This window comes from Malus sylvestris, chromosome 16 (assembly GCF_916048215.2).
Source record: "Malus sylvestris chromosome 16, drMalSylv7.2, whole genome shotgun sequence".
Taxonomy (NCBI): domain Eukaryota; kingdom Viridiplantae; phylum Streptophyta; class Magnoliopsida; order Rosales; family Rosaceae; genus Malus; species Malus sylvestris.
Window position 1 is genome coordinate 26,438,029 of NC_062275.1, and position 20,850 is coordinate 26,458,878.

Sequence of the window (20,850 nt, forward strand, 5' to 3'; positions counted from 1 at the left end):
CAAAACGGCTTGGTGTTTTGACGGCGGAAGTTGTGGTGGTGGAGGCCGTGAAATTGGTGGTTAAGCATGATAAATATAAGAAAATAACGAAGTTAATAAGAGAGAGCGAAGCAGATTTTTCAAATAAGCCTGCCATATTTACTTCCATCAACACAGAATGGCAGACTAGGCAGAAAAGCTGTGCTTATTTATATAACATTCTATCCTTGATGTACAATATAAGGAACTAATCTTTTTGCGTGAACTTTCTTTATACATGTTAGATATTATATATCGTAATGCATTACTTCTAATTAAGAAGAGGACTACATTAAATTAAATAGGAAAAAAAAAAGTGAAGGATTGTATATCTTGAGCATGTGTCACCGATCGTCACATAAAATAAATTTCTAAGGTAGTAGTTGTTGTTTCATAAAATATCTATAATCTCAATGAAAAGGAAACAAGTAAATAAGCATGTGCCCCTTGGAAACATAAAAACAAGGAAACATGTAAAGATGGTTTCGTATAAACTGCCTTCTACAGTTAAGGTCATGCAAAAAAACCCTTCTGTCGATTGACAAAACAAAGCTTGCAGGGTCCAAATCCAAGTTTACTCCACCTGAAAAATGAAACGTTGCTGCAGGTATTCCGCCAATTTCTCGGCCTACAGTTCCATTGTAGCACATTATCGACGGTCTATCTGTCATTACAACTGCATAGAGGAATTCGTGCACAGAAAGAACATTGGTGAAGAAAAGAAAGAGACATGTATTTTGGGAGAATAGCTCAATGGTTTTTGTATTCACATAGCTCTGAATATATATATTACAAGTTGACCTTGTACAAGCTCTCACAAACACACAAGTTTTCAGATACTCAAGCCCTATTGATTGAGCCTTGTATTCGGTAGTGCAGAGTTGCAGAAGAATCCTTCTAACTAAAGCAGCAATGTCTTCATCAGGTATGTGATGAAGTTGGTATCGTGATTTAGTTTCTTTAAGTTATACTCTAACAGTTGGTATCAGAGCCTTCACGTATCATCTTAATCCTATGTTGGAGGCATCGAGAATTTTTGTTTTCTTATTGTTGTGCAGGTTACAGAACTGGTTACATATTATCTGGGAAAAACAACACGAGTATGTGATGGTTAAAGCCATTCTTATTCGTGTGGGTTTTTCATCTTAATATGTATACCAAAAATGGCACTTGAACAACAATCGTGAACGTTGATCTTCTAAAGAAGTTCAGATGTTCATATTTAGTTTTTGAGTGGCATATCGTTTTGGCAGCCAATACATGAATACAATTATCATTGTCAGATCATAAAGACCTATAATCATAGTTAAAGAAATTCATGTATCAGCTACAAAAGTGATATGAACAAAGAAAATAATCACAGCTTTCATCAATCTAAAGAATGTTGATTTTTGTGATATATGGTTTGGGGATAAGGATTAATATTCGAAAGTTTTATGCTTTGACAGCCATGAATCCTAGCTCCATGAACCTCAACACTGTTGAACCACTTACTGGTATCAACTATAAGAAATGGAAACAGGATCTAGAGATCGTGCTGGGAGTCATGGATTGGGATTTAGCACTCAGAACTGAAGAGCCTCCTATGCCGACAGATGGGAGCACATCCAGCCAACGGTCCAAGTATGAAAAATGGCAAAAATCAAACAGGATTTCCCTGATGATTATCAAGAGGAGTATGACTGATGTGGTTCGAGGTGGCTTCCCTGATGCTACTAATGCCAAGGAATTTCTTGCATCCATCGAAGAAAAGTACAAGGAGTCTCCAAAATCCGAGACAGGTAATCTCATGAACTCACTTACCACCATGAGATATGATGGCATTGAAAGCGTACGTGAATATATCTTGAAAATGATGGATGCTGCTGGAAAGCTTAAGGCTCTCGAGGTACCTATATCTGAAACATTCCTTGTGCATGTGATAATGAACTCACTACCTGATAGCTACACTCAACTGAAAGTATCTTATAATGCTTTGCGTGAAAAATGGGATGTGAATGAGTTAATTGCTATATGTGTAAGTGAAGAAGAAAGGATGAAAAAGGAGAAGTATGAAAAGGAAAAGGTTGAGTCTGTCAACCTTGTGCATGGTGCCTATAAAGCACACAAACCTTCGGCTGTTGATGTTACCAGGAAAGAAACTACCAAAAGGGCTCCATCTCCTACCAAAAGGAACTTTAAACCTAACAAACCATCGATTTTCAAATGCTATTTTTGCAAGAAAACAGGTCATATGAAGAGAAATTGTCCAAAATATAAGGCTTGGCTTGCTAAACAAGAGTCAAAGAAACGTAAAAATATTTTTGCTTGTTTTGAATCAAATTTGATTGATATACCTAGCACTGCATGGTGGCTTGACTCAGGCTCTTCTATTCATGTTACGAATTCATTGCAGGACTTCATAACAAAGAGAACACCAAATAAAGATGAAGTCAAAGTCTCTGTTGGCAATGGAAGAAGAGTTGAAGTCAAAGCTTTAGGAAGTGTTAGGCTAAAGTTAGAATTTGGTTTTTGTTTAGAATTGGAAAATGTCGTTTATGTACCTTCTATGAGAAGGAAGTTGATTTCGGTTTCAAAACTAGTTATGTTGGGTTTTTATTTTACTATTAATAATATTGGCTTCAACATTTTTTACAAGTCATCTCAAATTGGTTCTGGTTCTTTGAATGATGGGATGTTCCAAATAAAGTTAAACCTTGATGAACACGTTTTTAACATCCAAAATGGGAACACCAAAACTCAATCTTCAAACCTATGGCATAAGAGACTTTGCCATATTTCGAAACAAAGAATGGAGTTGCTTGTTAAAAATGACATTTTACCATCTTTGAATTTTAATGACTTTGATTTTTGTGTGGATTGCATCAAAGGTAAAATGACAAATAGTAGGAAAGAAGGATCAACTAGAAGTAAACAAGTCCTAGAAATTATTCACACGGACATTTGTGGTCCTTTTCCAACGCCTACCATAGAAGGAAACAAATACTTTTATAACCTTCATTGATGATTTTTCAAGGTTTTGTTTCATTTATTTGATCAATGAGAAATCTAAAGCTTTTGAAGTTTTCAAAATTTATAAGAATGAAGTTGAAAATCAGTTGGAAAGGAAAATAAAGATTGTTAGGTCTGATAGGGGTGGAGAATATTATGGTAGATATACTCAAACTGGTAGACATCCTGGAGCTTTTGCACTATTCTTGCAAGAACATGGGATTGTAGCTCAATACACTACACCTGGAACCCCCAAGCAAAATGGGGTTGCAAAAAGAAGAAACAGGACCTTAATGGACATGGTAAGAAGCATGATATGTAGAACTAATTTGCCAAGTTCTTTGTGGGGAGAAGCAGTGAAGACTGCAAATTATATTTTAAATAGGGTGCCATCAAAATCTGTTGAGGGTACTCCTTTTGAGTCGTGGACAAGGAGAAAACCCAGCTTGAATCATCTTCATGTTTGGGGTTGTAGAGCAGAAGCAAAAGTGTATAGTCCTAACAACAAAAAGCTCGATCCCAAGACCATCAGTTGTTTTTTCGTAGGGTATGCAGAAAGGTCGAAGGGTTTTAGATTTTATTGCCCTAATTACACTTCCAAAATAGTTGAAACTGGCAAGGCAATCTTCTTAGAGCTTGAAACCGATACTGGTTCTAGGACTGAGGTTGACATTTTTGAGTTTGAAGAAGAAGAAAAAGAAATCGCAGTCCAACCAATGGAAACTGAGATAAGTGTGGCAGCTTCACTTCTTAAAATTGTTGGGCACATGGAGGACAGTGAAACTGATGCATGTGATGAGGATCACGAAGTTGATGCAACAGTTCAAGAAGTGATAAACAATGATCAAGGTACCATAACAATTGAGGCAGCAGCACCCACCATGGGTCAGCAACATCAAATACAAGAGGGCAGCATCGACACCATCACTAATTTCAGAAGATCAACTAGGGTCAGGAAACCTACGACACTAGAAGATTTTGTATACTTGGCTGAGAGTGACATTGATTTATTAGAATTTAATGACCCTATAAGTTTTAAAGAAGCAATCTCAAGACCAAATGCTGACAAGTGGATATAAGCAATGAATAGTGAGCTGACCTCAATGGAAAACAATCGTGTATGGGAATTAGTTGAACAGACAGAAGGAATGAAACTCATAGGAAGCAAGTGGGTTTTCAAAACTAAAAAAGATTCGAATGGAAATATATAAAGGCACAAAACTAGATTGGTCGCGAAAGGATTTACACAAAGAGAGGGTGTTGATTACAAAGAGACTTTTAGTCCAGTTTCAACCAAAGATGTTTTTAGGGTTATCATGGCTATGGTAGCACACTTTGATCTTACTTTGCATCAAATGGACGTCAAAACGGCCTTCTTAAATGGAGATTTGGAGGAGTGTATCTATATGAGACAACCAGATGGGTTCAAAGAAGAAGGGAAAGATAAATTGGTCTGCAAGTTGAAGAAATATATTTACGGACTCAAGCAGGCATCGAGGCAATGGTACCTCAAGTTTCATCAAGTGGTAAGAGAATATGGTTTCACTGAAAATCTTTCTGACAACTGCATTTACATGAAGGTTAGTGGGAGCAGTTTTATCATTTTAATTCTTTATGTTGATGATATACTGCTTGCCACTAATAGTCAGAGTTTATTAAGTGAAACAAAGTCTTTCTTGCAAAGAAATTTTGAAATGAAAGACTTAGGAGAGGCAACGTATGTCTTAGGGATTGAGATAAAAAGGGACAGGAGGAGAGGTTTGTTGGGACTATCGCAAATAGGGTACATAGAGAAGGTTTTAAAAAGATTCAACATGTCCAGTTGTGGAACTACTGAAGTGCCGATTTCAAAGGGAGAAAAGTTGAGTAAGTTGCAGTGCCCTAAAAATGATTTGGAAAGAAAGATCATGGAAGATAAGCCATATGCTTCCTTGGTAGGAAGCCTAATGTACGCTCAAGTCTGCACAAGACCTGATCTTGCATTCACAATAAGTGTACTTGGAAGGTTCCAATCGAATGCTGGTGAAGCTCATTGGAATGCAGCAAAGAGAGTGTTGCAATATCTTCAAAGAACTAAAGCACATATGTTGGTTTTCAAAAGGACAAATGAGTTGGTGTTAGAAGGGTGCAGTGACTCCGATTTTGCTGGATGTTTGGATGATCTTAAATCTACATCAGGTTATGTTTTCTTGATGGCATGTGGAGCTGTTTCTTGGAAAAGTGTAAAGCAAGACACAGTGGCTGCATCTACAATGGTAGCTGAATATTTATCTTGTTGTGAGACTATTAACCAAGCTGTTTGGTTAAAGAATTTCATAATGGGACTTAAAGTTATTGATTCAATTGCAAGGCTAATCCAAATCTACTGTGACAATAATGCTGCAATATTCTTCTCCAAGAACAATAAGAGATCAGCTGCAACCAGGAACTTGGACATTAAATACCTCATTGCGAGAGAGAAAGTTGTGGCTGGGTTAGTTAAAATTGATTATTTGGAGACATGGAGACAGGTTCAATGATTGCAGATCCTATGAACAAAGCAGTGCCCAATGCGGTGTTCAAGAAGCATGTGATGAGTATGGGAGTGCTGGATAATTTTGATGCAGTGAATTAGTGGGAGCCAAGTATTAATTTCTTCCTCTGCGAGTTATCTAGTTCTGAATGTTTTGAATATTAATAATAAAGAACACTTAGCTAATAAAGTGAAATGCTGAATGGTTGTTAAAGTTTTCCTATCAAGCTCAGCAGTTAGTTATGAAAGTGCATGTATTTCTTTATAATGCAGGATGGATAATGATTCTCAGAATTGTTATAAGGAATAAACAACTTGAAGACTTCACTATGAAGTATTTGGAATTGATTGTTTTATCAATCTTGTGGAGGACCAAGTGTAAGATGTGTTACTCGAATATACATGCGAACATGTCTTACATTGAATTACATATCTTGTTGGAGTTTCATGTGTTATATAGCTTCATTACAGTGACTATGGGGACAATACTTCTTCAGTGGGAGTGTGATGCCCTTTGGTTCTTTATGAATGCTTATTAACGACAGGAACTTGTAATCGAGTTTAGCTGATATTAGTCTCTTGGCCAATCAAGTATTATTCCACTTCTGTAAGTGTATACGATAAACAAATATTAGCTCTAGTGGGAGAATGTAAGTTCTATAGAGAGCAAACACTTGTTTATCATGTAAAAGTGTTTTGGAATAATAAGGAGACTAACATTAGCTACATGGAATGGCTTTACAGAAATTGTATAATAAGGATAATAGCCTTAAGCAATCTCGATAGAACTAGGACTTTATTATCTGATATGTTTATTAGGGTTTTCACGGTGATAAAGATAGTTTGATTAGGATTACATAATGGGAAGTGTCCTTATTGAACTCCATCGTTTATGGTATAAAACTAGGGTCCCTGCGCTCTCACAAACACACAAGTTTTCAGATACTCAAGCCTTATTGATTGAGCCTTGTATTCGGTAGTGCAGAGTTGCAGAAGAATCCTTCTAACTAAAGCAGCAATGTCTTCATCAGGTATGTGATGAAGTTGGTATTGTGATTTAGTTTCTGTAAGTTATACTCTAACAGTAATAATTATTACAACAAATATAAGTGACCTTGTACATCAATCATTTGGTGGTGAGATGGGATATACTGAGTAGCAAGAACTCCTTGGGCAAGCAATTTCCTGATAAAATGGTAGTCAATTTCAATGTGACGAGTTCGAGTTTGGGGAGAGTGGAGACATTGTCAACAAAGTTGCAAGGAGAGGTACGGATTGGAATGCCAGGTTTACGAAATCGATAATAAAACCATCTTAGTTCAATGGCTGCCGTGGCAAGAGCACGATATTGAGATTCAGAACTAGAACGGGATACAATGGTTTGCTTCTTAGCTGTCCAGTAAAGAGATTACCTAGGACCCATAAAAATACATACACCCCTATTAGACCCATGGTCGTCAATGGAACTGCCCAATCAGCGTCGGAAAATACTTAATTGGAGTAGTCCTGAAAGGAGTGGAAGAGTATGCCATGCTCGATGGTGCCCTTGATATAACTATAGATACGCTTGACTGCTTGATGATGAGTGGACTCCAGATTATGCATGAATTGACATACTTGATTAACTGCATCGGCGATGCTGGGACGAGACAAAGTTAAACATTGGAGCCCACCCACCATACTGAGATAAGTCTCCGGATTAGAAACGAAATCACCTTCATGCGCTGACAAGAGCATAGAGGAAGGATATGAACTGGGACTTGTTTTGCACAGGTCCATTTTAAATTCTTCAATAAGTCGAAAGGATAATGAGTCTGAGAGAGTGAAAGATGGCTAGTTGTTCATGTGACCTCCATTCCAAGGTAAAAATTAAAATCCTCTAGCTTACAACTAGCAAAAGTACCACATAACAGACCGATGAACTAATACCTATAGGTTTTAGTACCACATAACAGACCGATGAACTAGTGACTGGCATCAGAATTAGACTTTGTGACAATTAATTCATCAACATACTAAAACCTATAATGAATATGCAGATGAGTGATGAATAATAAACATGGAAGAAAATATCCAAAATATCGGCGAAATATCGCCGATATTTTCGTTTTTTTTGGGTTAACGATATTTTAATGAGTATCCAATGAGTTTTCGTCAAAATATCGCGATATTATCGATAATATCGCGATATCGCGATATTTTGTACAAAAATTCCCTGAAAATTTTGAAAAGTCACAATTTTGAACACAGAGGGGTTCGAACCCCTCCCACATTAACTCCTTAGCGCCTTAACCACCATACCACTTATGTTGTTGTGATAATATGCTACAATATTTATATATATGCTTTTTTTTTTGAATTCTTTTTACAAGAAACAAATTTGCACATTTTCCAAATTTTTTGTGGTATTATATTTTAAATTGTGTCAATTAATTACTTAGTCAATGGCATGTGGTTTTTTATTTTTCTATTTTTTATTTGGTCACTTACATGGTAGGGCTGGAAAAAATTCCGAAAAATCTCAAACCAAACCAAAAAAGTCCCAAACCCAAACCGAAAAATCCCAAACCAAAACCATCCTGAAGTTCGAGAATCCCATCCCGAAAAATACCAAAATTTTCGATATGGGATTGGTTTCCAAATCCCATTTGTTTGGTAATCCCGAAAAATACCGAAGTATTCGGTTTCTTATTGACTTTTGGGTTTTGGTTCTTGAAAACCATTGCCATGGTTGCTAACTACTCTTCAAAATACACTCACTCTACACATAGAGATGATGAAGATAGTGAAAATTTTGAACCTCATAGGAACTCTATGTGGTACTAAGTCACTCATGTATCTTACCATGCAATGTATAAAATGTAAAATATTGTATTAATTCATTATATATAAATGATTATGGTGTGTTTAGACTTCTTTCATTAATTTCTACATATTTTCTATTCTCACAATGTTTGTCAGCTCGCTATATAATCAACTTGATAATGTTAAATCCATCATGCAATGCATTTCCTTCCAATTTTTTGTGATAAACTAATAGATAATTGACTAAATAAACATCCTGCAAAGTTTCAATAAAAATTTCCAAGTTTTTCTTACAATTTCCGTGGTTTCCATGTAATTTTTATCGATATCGATATTATCCCGATATTTCCATCGATATTTCCGTGTTTTCGGACTACCGATATTTCCGATATTACCGATATTTTCTTCCTTGATAATAAAGAAGCATCAAATTTGAGAGCAGTGTTGCGTTGATAACATAATGTACGGATTTCTGTGATAAACACTACCCTTTCCATGTGATCTCCAACATTAAAATGTGCCTCAATTGTTTATAGTTGTAGAGATGATCACTTATGTTGCCAGTGATCATGGTCGAGTTTCTGGTCCAAGTACTATGCCCAGCTTTGCATTAAGGTTTTCGATTTTCAACTTAATCACACTAGTATGTAATGTACATTCATTAGAAGAGTTTCTTAGGAGTAAGAATCTCTTGTGCAAATCGTTCTCTCATAGCTCCTAGTATAAATTTAATTGGAGTGTAACTGTACAACGTATGAGAGGGTGTTAATCCGTACTTGTTATGTTGTTAGTGTGGAATACGGATGCAAGATGGTATCATGGTGCGTGAGTTTGACCATCAGCGGAATTGGTTTTGTTTTGGCAACAAAGAGAGCCATGATTACAAGTTTATTACAAATGTACAACTTGCTATAAATAGGAAGAGCATGAGTAAATTACAACTATTGAGATACAAACTTATCACGTTTGTATCACCTCTCTGATAATGAAAATGATTTATATTATATGACACATATGCCATGAGGTGCTGTACTCGTACCATTTAAATTGTTCTCTTAACAGAGATAGGGTACACCAATACAAATAGGTCCCACCTCTATTAGAAAGGTGGTATGCAAAATACAGTAAGAATAACATTTTTGTATAGTAAAAGAGGATGATTACAATCAAAAGGAAGAAAGTTTAGAATCGATCTTAAGAAGATGCAATTGGTAGATGGGCCTTCTTTTTCATCTCACTACTTTATGAGTCAAACTCTCTCTTTTTTCCTCTTAGTGTAGATCTATGAAGCATGAATACGGGAGTTGAATAGAGATTCGAGAGCCAGGAGATTCGGGAGCGTGAAAATTCTCAATGAATTCCGATTTGGGAGCGGCATGGATTCACTAATTAAATAAGTATTAAAAATATATTACACATAAGTAGTGAATAGCCCGTCCAACCGCTTAGACTCATGCATAGCTTGCCTAGGCACCCGCCTATGTTGCAATATTTTTCATGTTTATACCGCTTATTCTCCATGTTTTCAATATTTTCATACCGTCTATGTTGCAATTCTCATACCTCTTATTCTCCATGTTTTCAATATTTTCTATGTTGCAATCCGGTTGGACGCACCAAACGTGGGACGGAATATCTCATCCCACTCCGTTCCGTCCCGTCCCACGTTTCAAACGGTACCTATATGTTTATTCTCCATGTTTTCAATATTTTCTGTTATTTTATAATTTATATGTCATTTTATTTTGCAATTTATGTATCCCAATAAAATTATATACATATTTTTTAAACATAAGTAGACAATGTTTATATGTTACACAATAAATTTAGTGAAAATTTAAAAAGCCACCAAAGCCCCTGCCTAGACGCCTAAGCGCTAGGCTTCTGCCCGCCATCCAGCTATACGCCTAGTGCCCTTCACAACCTTGACATATCTTATATTAGTTCTTCTGGGGCTTATGTCAGGTGATTTTATTCTCTTTCAAATTATACATATATAATATTAGATTTTGGGCTTGTGTAGTTAGATCATATAAAGAAACCCTTATGTAAAAGCTGCCGTAATATAGCATTAGAGAGACTAATCTATCTTCAACCACATCTCTCATATTTATAAATCAATAAATAAACAAAAATCAACTAAACCAAAAATTTAAGAAAAAATCTTTTAATATAAAAAACACATCATGACATATCAATGTGACTGTTAATTACTTTGTTTTTCCTGATTATTATTACATCATGCGCAATAAACCCCCAATTAATCATCAAGAAGTTGACAATCAATCCTCTGGAAATAAACCTGGCTTGCAGCAAGATCATAGGCAACATTGTAATGTTGCTGCGCCATAATCCCAACAACGTTCAAGTCACTGCCCTCAGGAGACAGTTGCACTGCCATGCAAAACTCACCCTCACCATAATCTTGAAAAGCGCTCTCTACGTCTAACCCTACTTCAGCCCCACCTGCAAAGTTCAACACAACATCTGGAAACCCTGTTAAATCTTCCCTTATATTCCCCTTGTAGCACAAACCTGAAGGAACACCGGGCTCTTCCACTTTTTCCAATCTTCCATCAAGCAACTTCCGAACTTCATCTCTAAGCACATAGTATGCACCTGTAGCTAAGAAGGATACTGTTGTTCCGGAATCGATGACTGTTCCACCCGAGCCTGATTCTGTTCTCTTGAAGATTTCCGGATTGATCTCAAGCCGCCTTTCCGCGAGGCTGATGCTCTCTAGGGTTAGATAGTAAAGTTCATTGTAGACTTCTAGTGGAGTTGAAGTGCCTTCTATCTTTGCACCATCGCCTAAGACTAACTGGTTATGAGGGTAGTTAGGATCCCTTATGCTACCGATGCAATAAGAGAATTTTGACCCCATGTGGTTTGCCAAAGATATGTTTGAAGGGCCTAGACCAATTATTCCACTAGGCTGCCCGTTGTAACCATCATTGTCCTGGGCACAACCAAAAACAACATTCGGGACAGTGCTAATGCCTTCGTCGGACGTCTCAAAAGTGAAAACTTCGGTCCCAATAAGTCCAGCTACTTTGGTGCTATCAAAGTATGTGTGAGAGAATTTGCAATTGTTTGAGGGGTCACATTTGTCACTAGGGGAAATTGTGCAATATGGGGATGAGCATGGTAATGGGGTGTATGTAGAGGACTTGGAAGGGTAAAAAATCGGACTTGTTTGTTCAAAGCACTTGGTGCAAGGAAGGCATTGAACCCACAAGAGGTTGCTCCCTGTGTCTATGGTTAAGAGCTGTGGAACTGGTGGCTCACCGATTGAGAAATTGGCCATAAATTGTGCTCCACTGTCCTCGGCAACAAGACCAGCACGGGTGTCATCGTCACTGGAAAAACCGGCCTTTGCTCCCAAGCATGCTAAACGTGCCCTGGAGCGTTTCAATGTGCTTATAGCACGATCTTTGATGGTTGCATTAGGATTGTAGTACGGAGAGAGAGCCGAATCACGGTGAATGAGTTTTGTGGCAAAACGGCTTGGTGTTTTGACGGCGGAAGTTGTGGTCGTGGAGGCCGTGAGATTGGTGGTTAAGCATGATAAATATAAGAAAATAACAAGATTAATAAGAGAGAGGGAAGCAGATTTTGCAAATAAGCCTGCCATATTTGCTTCCCTCAACACAGAATGGCAGACTAGGCAGAAGAGCAGTGCTTATTTATATACCATTCTATCCTTGATATACAATATAAGGAACTAATCTTTTTGGTAAACTTTCTTTTTGCATGTTAGATCTTATATATCGTAAGGGATTTACTCCTAATTAAGAAAAGGACTACATTAAATTAAAAAGGGAAATAAAAAGAAAGGATTGTATATCTTGGGAGTAAGTCACCGATCATCACATGACATAAATTTCTAAGGTAGTAGTTTCATAAAATATCTATAATCTCAATGAAAAAAAGGAAACAAGTAAATAAGCATGTACCCTTGGAAACATAAAAACAAGGAAACATGTAAAGATAGTTTCGTATAAACTGCCTTCTATAGTTACGGTCATGCAAAAGAACCCTTCTGTTGATTGGCAAAACAAAGATTGCAGGGTCCAAATCCAAGTCTTCTCCACCTGAAAAATGCAAAAGAACCCTGCTGCAGATATTCCGCCAATTTCTCGGCCTAGGGTTACATTGTAGCACATTATCCACGGTCTATCCGTCATTATAACTGCATAGAGGAATTCGTGCACGGAGAGAATTTGTGAAGAAAAAAAAGAGATGTATTTTGGGAGAATAAATCAATGGTTTGTATATTCGCATAGCTTTGTGTGTGGCCTTTGGTGAGAACCGTTCACGTGAAAGGCCTTTGGTGAAGACATCGATGATTTGGTGGTGAGAGGGGATATACAGTGTAGCAAGAACTCCTTGGGCAAGCAATTCCCTGATAAAATGGTAGTCAATTTCAATGTGATGAGTTTGAGCATGGAAAGATTGGATTTGCAATTTTGGGGAGTTTGGAGACATTGTTGACAAAGATGCAAGGTGAGGTACGGATAGGAATGACAGGTTTATGAAATAGATAATAGAACTATCGTAGTTCAGTGGTTGCGGTGGCAAGATCATGATATTCAGCTTCAGAACTAGAACGGGATACAGTGCTTTTGCTTCTTAGTTGTCAAGGTAAGGAGATGAGTGTGGATGCAAATTTTCGCCGTCTTCTCATTTGACGAAAATGCACCTGCAAAATAATAACACCTAAGATTAAGGCCAAAAGCCTCACACGCCCACGATTAATTAGGGCAAGGGGCTTTGACCAAAGAATCTCTGATGCCAAAGTTAGAATTTGAGAGAGAAAGTGTTTAGGAATTTTTGGGGAGAGAATGGCTTAGCATTTTAGTGGGAAAACATGGCTATTTATAGGGGAGTGACTGGCCCTATTTGGAGAATAGGGGCATGCCACATATGGTCAAATTGTGAGTGTAATTGCAAGATATTATTTGAAATAATATATTGCAATTAACTTGGAAATTAATCCTAAATTGATTAGGAAAATTGGGAGTTACATTTTGAGTGAGGATTTGATAAGGATTGATGAGAGGTTTTTGAATAAATATCATTTTGACCACCTTTGACTCTTCCTTGATTGAGTTGTTATTGTCCGTTGCATGTGCGTGGGAATCCCGTTGTGCCTCGAGGGTAATTTTGTCATTTTCACCCAAAAGTACACGTGTCACCTCCATAGTATTTTTTATTATTTTTTGGCTCCACAAATACCCCACACCTACTGGGCTGCTTGCAGGAAAGGGCAGCAGGTGTAGAGATCTCCAACTTTGATGCAAATTCCCACTTAGACATGGAATTAGACTCTTCTAGGCAAGGGAAATAAATCGCCTCCAAAGCCTATTTAAGCCTACCTTAAGTAGGGGAATAAATCAACTTCGGAGGGCAAATATTTATCCTTACAAGAAAGAGAGAAAGCTAGAGGATATTTTCCCCTACCCTAGCACTTTTCTTTGCTTGCCAGTGCAAAGAACCGTCTTTTGTTGATTTCTCTGTCTTCTCCGCGCACCATCAATGTAAGAAAAACTTAATTTTCTTTGTTTTCTTTTTGAGTGGTGCTGCCATGGGGCAGTTGTCGGGGTGGTGTGGCATGTCGGTTGACAGGGGCCAGAAGTCGACTTGGCATGGGCAGAGGAGGTGGTATGGCAGGTGCCATAGCTTGAGCTCGGTTTAACTAAAACCAAAGGCTGGCTCAGTATGGACTGAGGAAGTGGCGTGGCATGGGCCATGGTTTGGGTTGCAACGTCTAGGCTGTTTGCCAAGAATGAGGAAACTGCTTGAGTTTGATTTCTCGGTTGCTATAGATAGAGCAATCAATGATAGAGCTGTCAAGATCAGAGCTACTGAAGAAGAAGTGTCAAATGAGCGAACTGTTGAGTGCGAAGAGGTTACTGCCCCCTGACAATTTGCTGCTTAACTGGTTTTCAAGTATTTGATCTTTTAAGATGTGTGGCCTTCTCGCATTGAAAAGCAATTAGTTTATCCTCTTGCACTGGAGAGCAGACCCAGATGGGTGTCGGGGAATTAGTTTACCCTCTTGTACTGGAGAGTAATTAGTTTATCCTCTCGCATTAGAGAGCAGACCCAGATGGGTGTCGGGGAATTAGTTTACCCTATCGCACTAGAGAACAATTAGTTTATCTTCTCACATTGGAGAGCAGACCTATATGGGTATTGGGGAATTAGTTTACCCTCTCGCACTGGAGAGCAATTAGTTTATCCTCTCTCACTGGAGAGCAGACCTATATAGGTGTTGGGGAATTGGTTTACCCTCTCGCACTGGAGAGCAGACCCAGATAGGTGTCGGGGAACTAGTTTACCTTATCGCATTGGAGAGCAATTAGTTTATCCTCACACACTGGAGAGAAAACCTAGATAGGGGTTTGAGCAATTGTTGTAGACAACAATTGAGCCAGGCTTATGAATAACTTCTTGAATCTTTATTGAGAATAAAGAAATGGATCAATTGTGCTGGAAGGTAGTAACTGCATAACAAACTGGATAATCCTCTGCTTGTAAGGTCTTGTTTATCGAGCTGCTTGAGACTTCAAGCTTATTTGGAAAAGCCTAATGGGGTTCAAGGGGTGATGGAGACTTCCCATGCTTGTGTAGGCTGTGTTGTTGACCTATCCAGATACTAATAAGTTCATTTTTATATATTTTACATTAAATTCACTTATCTTTTCTTAGTTGGTTCCTTATATTTTTGAGCTATGTACTTTTCTTTTGTGTTTTGTAGGATTTGTCAAGCAAAGAAAAGAAAAATAGCACAAGTGGGATTTTAAGTAACAAATTCGTCAAAACTGCTTGTGTAGATCAGCTGACTTTGGAAGCAAGTTGCATGCAGCTCAGAATGAATTAGAGAATGAGCCTTATAGTCTTGGAAATCTACGGATGTCTATTGTCTGGAGCATTTCACGAATTGTTAATATCATTTGTCTAGAAGAAGTTATAGCCATTTTAACACTGAAAGGTTACCAAGAGACTGACAGTTTGTAACTACAATGAAACAATAAACCCAATAAATCTAGCAGCCAAAACTGATGCAGCCAAGAACAAGCTAGCTGACACTTACTCAAATATAAAAGGGAATGGAATTAAAGATGAGGATTAAGAGGGAGCAATTGGCATAAAGGCTACCCAAAGAGTTACAATTGTTTTACCATTTCCTCTCACTTATTGTCATCACTAAATGGCTATTAGTAGGTGAGTTAAGGAGAAGAATATGATGCAGCAAGAATTGGTTTAAAAGTAGCGTTAGGGAAGGAAGGAAAGAGGAGGAGGAGGCCTCAGTCGATTTCTTTCGGTTCTATCTTCTCAAACTCATGTCTATCTTTTGTTTTAACTTAAGGATTATGTGTAACTAAATTTTTAGTAGTTAGGGGCTTTTTTGAAGCCCTGAATATGATTGCAAGTTTGTTATGACATTTCGTTTGAATTACTTTTATGAATGGATGAAAATTGGTTCACTACTTGTCTCATTAATGAATTCTTTATGTGTTTTCTATGGATGCATACGTAGTAAGCATATCTAGGATTCTAACGCTATGAATATATGTGTGCCTGCCCTTGTCGAATGAGGACCTACATATGTTCTAGAGTAGTACTTGTTAATTGTGATTAACATGTGAACCAATTTCTAGGATAAGTAAGACAACGCTAGTACTTACGATGCCTTGCGATGACTCAAACTCTTTTCGTTCTTAATGATTTCTACTTGTTAAATCTATGAACATGCCATTCTAGATTGCATGCTAGGGCCTAAGTTAAGTTGAAAATGCCATTCTCTTAACATACTACATAAGAAAGAGTAATAGGTTGAGTTCTAACATTGAGCCAACTTGAGGATCTTCATCCGGAAATAAAAGGAATTTGAATGAAACATAACATGTTTGCATGATTATTTGGTGGTGGATAGCAATTCCCCTAACTCGTTTTTCTTAATTTGTGAACTACTTAAAATCTGTTTCTGTCCTGTTTTTGTTCGATTTAATTTAAATAGAAAATCAACTCCAAAAATCCCAAAAATATGTATGAGTGTAGCTCTGTGTGTCTAGTGTTTTCATATAAAATTTCGTAAACTTTAGATAAGTGTAAGTCGGTCTAATAATTATTTTTTGGGTGGCTGGTCAGTAGGGGCAGCAACCCAGTTTTTGTGACATTTTAAGTGGTTAGATAAAACAATCTTTTGCGGGAAAGACCCTTATTTTCATATGCTACAATTGATAAATATTAGTGTTAATAAGGAAAATCAATAGGACATTTGTGTACTACTTTGTGGTGTGCTTTTAATCCTATCAAATACTCGTCGCACCGGCCTTCATTTGTCAGCTTCTCAAGGTACTACTTCTACTTCAGGTAGCCGTTGGTAGTGTAGCCTGGTCCTTGATGGAATGCGCAATACTTTGTCTAATCTAGCCTGGTAAGATCGTACTTCATGGGTGGCGGCAATTCGAACCAAGGTTCGTTCTTGAGCTTACAAAAAAATTGGCCGATTAGAACTGTGAACTTGGTGAATGTTTCAGGCCCTGAGTCTTCTTTGGTCGGGGAACGCTTCATACGCTTCTTTTCTGACTCTTTTTTGTTAGACTGCTTGGCCTCATCTCATAGTGCGTGCTTTTCCGCCAAAGTATACGAATCTGTTAGGGTCAGTTCTTCTCCCATGATCAATTTTTCGAATAAAGGGTGTTCAGTGGGAAGCCTATTTTTGAATACTGTCGTTGCTATGTCTTTGTTGTAGCCAACAATCTTGGCCTTCTCTGCTTTAAACCTCTTGACATAGTCGCGAATTGTCTCCCAAAGGTCTTTTACGATGCTGAAGAGATGGTTGGATGTCCTTTTGATTAAGCGGTTAGACAAATACTCCTTAATGAAAACTAAGGAAAGTTCATTGAAACTCCAGATCGACTGCGGCGATAGGGTGTGAAACTAGTGTTGTGCCTCGCTTTGTAGAGTTGTGGTACAAATTTTGCACATAAGCGTGTTGTTGTTCTTGTCTACGATAATGCTTGAGATGTTGATCTGGATCTTTGTCTCCCTTGTATAGAGTGAAGTGAGGCATAGTGAACCCACGAGGTGGATCTGTCCGCTCAATCTCATTTGTGAATGGTGACTTGCTTACGTTGGTAATGTCCCATCGAAGTGCATCGTCAATAGCCTAATTGCTCTAGAAATTGCGCAATCGTTCAGTCAGGGGCCTTTTAACTCCTTACAAGCCTAGTTGTAATGAACATTTTGCCCGCAAGGTTATCTTTGTTGATAATCGAAGTCTAGCCTCAACCGTGAACGTATGCTCGTCTGTGGGCTTGATTGAGAGTGCACGCTCCTCCACGCGCTAAGACGAGAGTTTACGCTATCCCGATGACTCAGGTGTGAGCGTAAACTGCTATAAGGCTTGGATCGTGGTTGGTTGAGGGGCTGCTTGCCGGGATGCTATTGGAGTAGTTTGTCGTCTGCCCTTATCCTGCTTTGGGACACCTCATCTGAGGCATGCTGTATCTCGGTACGCTGCAAAAACTGATTAACCAAGGTTGTCTCCGGTGTAAGGGCACTTGTTAACTCTATGACTTGTCGGGACCAGTGTTGTTTGCCATGCGGGATAGAAGGGCTTGGATGGTAGGTTTCTCCATAGGTGGTGGAAGTGTAATGGACTCCGGGTGCAAAATTTAAGCTAGGATAGGTCAAATCCACAGAAACTCAGGGTAAAATGCCCCCGGTTCAATCGTCGGTCCAAAAATCTGAAGTTGGGACAGTTGAACTGATTTTGGATTTGTCGATATGGCAATGTGGGCCACGAGAGCGGGTTGGGCCGCAGAAGTGGGTTGTGCCACGTACGGGGCGTGTGGGCGCCGTGCAACGTTGGAAGCGTGTTAGATCTGGGCTGAGGGGATGGTCGATGCAGCTCGGGCTTGCAATGCATCTTAGGCAGTAGTTTAAGCTTGCTCGCACTTGGCTTAGCTCAGCTGCCCTGCTATGTGGGTTGCAGAGTGGGTCGCCTCCTGGGTTACTTGCGTAGCTGCTGCCAGTGCCTGGGCCTGGGCTTGGTCCTGGGTTTGGGCTGCTGTAGTGGTAGCGCATAAGGTTATGGTCTACTACCATGGAGCTGGCCCACTCCCCACTGCCACAGTGGTCCTCGTGGCTGCCATGGTAGTGGTGCTCCGGGGTGGCAAAGTTGATCCACTTGCCGCCGCGTTGAGCCTTGGCAATCTCCATCATTTGATCCGAATCTTTGAATGCAAGAAGTTTTGTTCGTTGTGGTTTCCAAATTTCTCGACATTGTATTTTTCTCCTACGTCTATTCAAAAAACTAAAAAATTCTAGAAATAAGAACGTATGAAAAATTTACAAACGAATGAGAAATGAGAAACGAGAAACTTTGAATGTGAGAGTATTCTTCAAGCATGTGAATCAAACTCTCAATGAGAGCACCAATTTGTGGATGCAAATTTCTGATGTGTTCTCCTCTGACGAAAATGCGCCTACAAAATAATAACACCTAAGATTAAGGTCAAAGCCTCACGCGCCCACAATGAATGAGGGGGCTTTGGCCGAAGAATCTTCGATGACAAAGTTAGAATTTGAGAGAGAAAGTGTTTAGGAATTTTTGGGGAGAGAATGGCTTAGCATTTTAGTAGGAAAACATGGCTATTTATAGGGGAGTGACCAGCCCTATTTGGAGAATAGGAGCCGGCCATATATGGTCAAATTATGAGTGTAATTGCAAGATATTATGTGAAATAATATCTTGCAATTAACTTGGCAATTAATCACAAATTGAATAGGAAAATTGGGAGTTACCTTTTGAGTGAGGATTTGATGAAGAGTGATGAGACGGTTTTGAATAAATACCATTTTGATCACCTTTGACTCTTCCTTGATTGAGCCATTATTGTCCATTGCATGCGCATGGGAATCCCGGTGTGCCTCAAGGGTAATTTTGTCCTTTTACCCAAAAGTACACGTGTCGCCTCCATAATTTTCTTGATTATTTTTTGCTCCACAATGAGGACCCATAAAAATACATGCACCCCTATTAGACAAATGGTTGTCAATGGAACATGTTGAATCAGCTTTGGAAAATACTCAATTGGAGTAGTCTTGAGAGGAGTGGAAGAGTATGCCATGCTCGATGGTGCCCTTGATATAACTATAGATACGCTTGACTGCTTGAAGATGAGTGGACTCCAGATTATGCATAAATTGACATACTTGATTAACTGTATAGGTGATGTCGGGACAAGACAAAGTTAAACATTGGAGCCCACCCACCATACTATGATAAGTCTCCGGATTAGAAACGAGTTCACCTTAAGCGCTGACAAGCGCATGGAGGAAGGATATGAAGTAGGATTTGTTTTGAACAGGTCCATTGTAAATTCTTGAACAAGTCGACAGGATAATGAGTCTGAGATAGTGAAAGATGGCTAGTTGTTCGTGTGACCACCATTCCAAGAAAAAATTAAGATCCTCTGGCCTCCATTCCAGGTAAAAAATTAAGATCCCCTAGCTTACGACTAGCAAAAGAAGCACATAACAGACCGATGAACTAGTAACTGGCATCAAAATTAGACCTTGTGACGATTAATTCATCAACATACTAAAACATATAATGAATATGCAGATGAGTGGTGAATAATAAAGAAGCATCGGATTTGCTTTGAGAAAAGCCTTGGCCACAAAAGAATGTATTCAACCATTGGACCAAGCTCGAGGGGCTCTTTTCAACCCATAGAGATCTTTACAAAGCCGACAAACATGCTGAGATGATTGGGGATCAACGAAGCAAGGTGGTTATTTCATGTGACCTTCCTCTTCTAAAATCCCATGTAAGAAGTCATTGTGCACATCGAGATGTTGCAATGACTAAACTTTGGAGACGGCTAAGGGAACAATGGTCCGAACAGTTCCCTATTTTACCACAGGACTGAAGGTCACTTGGTAGTCTAGACCTACTTGTTGATTGTACCGCCTTAGCAACGAGAGGAGCTTTGTGTATCTCAATGGAGCCGTCGTTTGCTTTCCGTTTGTATCGAAAGGCCCATTTGCACCCCACAATGTTCACATTTGGTTTGGCAGGAATAAGGGACTACGTACTGTTCCAGAGAAGGGAATCATATTCCTACTTCATCGATGGCTGCCAATTAGAATATTTGGAAGCTCGAGTGTAGTGGGACGGCTTAAAAGGAGAGGACCGTGGAGATCTGCTGTTAAACCATGTGATGGAGGGTGTAGGTCTGTGCCATACGTGAGAGTATTGGCGTTTTTGAACTTCTGATGCGCAGGAGAGAAATATGGAGAAGTGATAGGGCGGTGGAGAGAGGCAGAGACATCAAGATGTAGAAGATCCAAAGGATAGGAAGCCGTAGAAGTCTGGGAAGAAAAGCTAACCAACACGCATGGAGGAGACTGCACCAGTAAGAGGAATGTTGTATTTATTTATTGACACTTCATAAAATTGAAGGATAGCCCAAGCGGGCATGCCACATCACGAGAAGTCCGCT

At 38.8% G+C, this 20,850-nt stretch overlaps 2 protein-coding genes across 2 annotated transcripts; one reads left to right on the forward strand and one right to left on the reverse strand.

The window, feature by feature from the left end:
* Positions 1-856: 856 nt before the first annotated feature.
* Positions 857-2,623, forward strand: LOC126608184 (uncharacterized). The gene is made up of 3 exons (XM_050276015.1): positions 857-943; positions 1,467-1,799; positions 2,414-2,623. Exons 1-3 carry the CDS (start codon positions 931-933, stop codon positions 2,440-2,442), a joined length of 375 nt encoding a protein of 124 aa, XP_050131972.1. The 5' UTR covers positions 857-930; the 3' UTR covers positions 2,443-2,623.
* A 7,854-nt stretch (positions 2,624-10,477) lies between these two features.
* LOC126608174 (aspartic proteinase CDR1-like) lies at positions 10,478-12,212 on the reverse strand. Its single transcript, XM_050275992.1, has one exon. It carries the CDS (start codon positions 11,958-11,960, stop codon positions 10,587-10,589), a length of 1,374 nt encoding a protein of 457 aa, XP_050131949.1. The 5' UTR covers positions 11,961-12,212; the 3' UTR covers positions 10,478-10,586.
* Positions 12,213-20,850: the final 8,638 nt, after the last annotated feature.